Below are 4,788 nucleotides of genomic sequence, written 5' to 3'. Positions count from 1 at the left end.
GGAGTGTATGGAGATGGTGTGGGGGGCCTGTGGGGGGGCCACCACATGCCCATCCCTCCCACCCCCTGAAGCACCAGCTGGGCTGTGCTGGCGGCAGCACTGCTGGAAATGTGGTCTGTGTGGGGAGAATGGGCCTGGCAGGAACCGACCCAGCATGACACGGTCCGCTAGCGCACCTTTGGACAGGCCTGGGACGTGTGGCTCCTGTCCAAAGGTGGGTGCTAGCTGGGTGGGTTGGGTCAAGTTGGGTTATGTCAGACTGGGCTGGGCTGGGCTGGGCCTGTTCTCCATGAGGGTCAGGTGGTGATGCACCATAGCCCATTGTAGGCACAGCCATGCGGTTGTGTATTACTACCTGACCTTCATGGAGAACAGGCCAAACGTGACCCGGCCTGGCCTGCCCAGCTAGCGCACACCTTTGGATGGGAGCCACATGTCCCGGAACCATGCATCCCAGTCCCATCCACACGTGTTAGTGGGTTGTGCCAGGCCAGGTTGGGTCTGGCCAGGCTCATTCTCCGTGCACAGACTGTGGGTCTGGCAGTGTTACCACCAGCACAGCCTGGCTGGCGCTGTGGGGAGGGTGTGGCAGCCCCCCTCACAAACCCCACATCCCCCCCACACCACCCACACCCTCCAAAACCCTCCTGCAAACCCTACACCACCTCCACACCCACCCACAACCCTCCTGCAAAGTGAAGGGGTCAGGGGAGCTCTAACTTTTCTATGGTAAGAAAGCCAAAAGCAAACATGAAAGCGTATAGATATTTAGAATTAATTTTATTACAATGATAGAGACACTGGTAGGCTCCCAAATCGCTTTAAAATTGTAAATATAGCAATAAAACATTGCCAAACTGATTGATCGATCGATCTGTCTATCTGTCTGTCTGTCTGTCTATTTATCTGTCTATCTATATATAGTTATAGATATATAGATATACACCCCCCCCCCCCACACACACACATAAAGGTGCTGTCCCAGGCTGTGGCTCCCCCTGGCTCCAGAGCTGGGCAGGGTCATTTTGCCCCAAGTGGCACAACTTGCCCCACAGCAAAGTGCATGTCTAGGCACATGTGCTGAGGCAAAAATACCCAGCACAAATTTGTGCTGCTCCTATTTGAGCTGTTGCACGCGTGTTTACATCATGTGTGTAAGTTGAATTAGTTGTGTATACCGATATACATTATACCAGTGTCCAGCAGAATCATCTTTCTGCTGCTGCCACTGTCTTTTTGCTTTGAACAAACAGCAGTCCACACACATAGAAGTGGATGCACAATACCTAGACTTGTGTTAGCTTAAACCAGTATAGCTTTAGCTCTGATTTATTTTTTCCTGGTGCAACTCTAAACAAGATTCTAGTGAGCTATAGCATTACAGAGCTATACATTATATTTTTCTCCTCATTGTTTACATCGTTGTGAAGGTGCGTTACACAAAGGGTGCAGACAGAAGTGCAGCTCCTGGCTGTAACTCAGAATCTTTCCTACAAAGCATTCTCAGTTACAACCTTACCCCAGATCAAACAGAAGTTCATTGTTGGTTCCAGGGAGGAGGGGAATCCTAGCTGAGGGATAGAAGTCTGCAGCTAGATTCCCATAGCAACAGCCATGGGCTCTCTGCCAGTGCTTGCTGTTTTCAGAATGGGAGAGGGGAAAGGAAGGGGAGGGAGCTCATTCCTGGGGCTCCCCACTTGGTGCTGAAGGGTGGGGTGGATGAACTGAAACCCTCCCACCTCGGGGGGGCTTCAACACACCCTCCAGGGGGCAGATTGAAAAACTCCTAGACTGAATTCTCTCCACTTCCTTTCCCCCCTCCCATTCTGAAAACAGCAACAGGCTGGGAGGCAGCACAGACACAAGTTCCAGAAGATGCTACATTTTGAAAAGTCTTTACCTGGTATTTCATGCAATGAGGGGCCAGATTTTCACCCAATAGGCTATTTTTTACGTTTTCTGCAGCTGTGCACTTGTGTTTGATTATGGCTATAGACTGCTTCCTGTGACCAGATTGGGCAAAAATGGTGACTTCTGTCTGCACCTTAAAAGTGCCATGTATTAAGGCTTTGAGTTGCATTGAATAGTATAGGAAATTAACAGGACTGTCACTAAACTAAAATAACTCAAGGTGATGGAATTGAGCAACTAGAGATTTATTCTTCTGTATTTCTAGATGCATAAAAGTAAATCCATTCATATGAGTATGAGATACGTGTACACAACAAACGACAATAGCTGCCCAGTAGGTTAAATTCTGTTCTCAGTTATTCTGTTATAAATCCAAAGCAACTCCATCCACTGAATTTAGCAACATTAGTCTGGACTTATATCAGTATGTTTGTAACTGAGAAGTGTCCAAATATGTTAGCAGTTTAAATCTGAATGCAGATTCTGAGCCACATTGTAAAAGATAAGCTCAAAGGGATGGATTCTGATTTGATTTTTACATCAGAAGAGTTTCATACCAAATTGATAGTTGTATAACTGAGATCAAATTCCAGCCCAATGACTTTAAAAAATATATTTAATGAGGACAAATATATGTAATACATTTCCTCAAATATTTTAATTCACCATTTATATATTATGCACTTAGCTGTAACCGTCAAAACATAAATTTAAAATGTATGTCATTTTTGGGTTTTGTGCATGTGTGTTAATTCTTTTTAAATTGTTCAGGTTGAAATAAATCTAAAACGTTATCCAACCCCATACCCAGAAGATTTAAAGAATATGGTAAAATCAGTTCAAAATATGGTGGGCAAAACAAGTCATGGAGTACGGCCTGAAAACTCGACACCAACTACCAACCCTGAGCAAAGCATGAAAGAAAAATATGAGCACAAGTGGCCCATGGCAACAAAGGAGATTTCAGTGGAGGTAATGTTGCAGAATTGGTGTTTTATTTCAAGAGCTCAAAATGAGGTTTTAGTTTTGCTTCATCACATAACATGTAACTGGCATCACGCTAGTCGTAGCAACATAAGCAATTATTTATGGTTTCAAGTTTTAAAAAATGATTTTTCCTTAATTATGAGACATCTATGCAGGGTTGCCAACTGTCCATAAAGTTATGGGTGGTCAGTAAAAAAACACAGGTAAAAAAAGCCTGTCCATAAAGTCCATAAAAAATTGAGTTGTTTGTAAAAACTAAACATCAAAGAGCTTGACTGAAACTCCACCTCTGAATATGGCTGAATGTTGAAGGACAGGTAAAGTACAGCAATACCACTTGGTATCTGAGTTGGAGCACAGCACCTTTCAGGGAGCATTCTTTGTAGTCCCCTTCTGTCCCAGCCATGTGCTGCTGCTGCTGCTCCTGCATTCTGTTTCCTGCCTGTAACACTACTGGTTTGCAAGTAGACAGACAGTAGTCCTTTGTTGTGGATCTGTGCTAGGACAGGACGGCAGGGCCAGCAGGGATAAGACTGGGTGGGCAGCATTTGAGGATATTGTGGTGTGGTGTGGTGAATAGGGTACCACTGGCTTGCTGGTGGTATGCTTTAAAGGCATTGCTGGTATCAAGCCAGGTTGCCAAGCCAAGAAAATTATTTTTACTGACAACCAAACTTTTTTATTATGGCTGGTATTAAACTTCTAAATTTTAACCTGACCCTCATCCAGAGCCTGGCAGAAGGGTTACATTTACACTATGTAAAACATATGTCAGTAAAAAAAAGATTGGTTTTATTTACTGAAAAGTTTAAAGATTATTAATTTTTAAAAAATTGTCTTGGCTTGGCAACCTTGCATGTATGTCAGCAAAAAAATGGACTTGAAAGTAATTTATATTTTAAGCATATGCACATAAATGTCATCTTTATTCAAATATTCAGTGGCAAATCTGTTTTGTGGCTTTGCTATTAAGTTAGGTCAAGGTTCTGTTGCTTCCAGTGGCATAGAATAGTAACTTAGTTTGGTAAGTTACATAACATATTTACTACCTACAACGTCCTATTTATTGCCAGTGTGAGTTGCAAAACTTGGCCCTTGGTAAATAAATATTTACCAAGAGAGAGTTAGTTTGTACATTACAATTCTAATGTGCAATTCTAACTTGAATATTATTGAAAGTAATTTTCTTCAGAATTTGTTCTAGATATGATACTCCTGGTTCAAAGCTGCTATAAGAATGCTGAGCTCCTTTGACTTTAGTGAACATTTACACACTTACACAAAGACTGAATCTAACCCCTTTTTGGATCAATTAAAAGAATGAATGATGAAATAATTTTTTCATTCCAGGAGTACTTCCTGAGCATTCCATGATTAACTATGGGAGAGCTACAGAGAACCCTTCGTGCACTCTTGAAATCTCTGCACAATCTGCATTTTTAAAAATAAAACATTAGAAAACAAAGTCATTTGAAGTTTATCAAGGTGTCTTTTCCATCCCCTTATAATGTAAATATACTGATGCATTGTCCTTAAAATATACCACCCTGATGCCAACAGTAACTGTGTAACTACATGAATTTTTCCTTTTCAGCTGTTTATGTACCAGGGCATTAATTGGGCTGTTTTGACCATCCAGAGGTCCCAGTAACCATTACTCCAATTATTGTACTGATATGTGTGTTATATTTATAGGGTAAACTAGCCAATTCCCCATCATGAATGAGGATTTCAAATACTCACTCCCGACCCGCAGCCCCCCACCCCCTGTCCCTGCTGTGCCCCTCAGTCCTGACCTGCAGCCTCCTGGTGCTGCCAGTGACCCTCATTTCCAACCCACAGCCCCCCACCCCCTCCTGGTGCCCCACACTCCCAAGCCACAGCCCCCCC

The 4,788-nt window shown here is 43.1% G+C and overlaps 1 protein-coding gene across 3 annotated transcripts in view; it reads left to right on the top strand.

Moving 5' to 3' along the window:
• The window catches only part of LRRC7 (leucine rich repeat containing 7), a 290,296-nt gene that overhangs the window by 213,412 nt on the left and 72,096 nt on the right, over positions 1-4,788 (top strand). For all 3 annotated transcript variants that reach the window (XM_019528410.1, XM_019528409.1, XM_019528408.1), the window contains exon 15: positions 2,683-2,883. In XM_019528410.1, the coding sequence (XP_019383955.1) occupies positions 2,683-2,883 (201 nt within the window). The remainder of the gene's footprint in view (positions 1-2,682; positions 2,884-4,788) is intronic.

Source organism: Gavialis gangeticus, unplaced genomic scaffold (genome assembly GCF_001723915.1).
Source record: "Gavialis gangeticus isolate Ggan-Ray unplaced genomic scaffold, GavGan_comp1, whole genome shotgun sequence".
Lineage (NCBI taxonomy): Eukaryota > Metazoa > Chordata > Crocodylia > Gavialidae > Gavialis > Gavialis gangeticus.
This window is presented reverse-complemented; position numbering and strand designations above follow the sequence as displayed.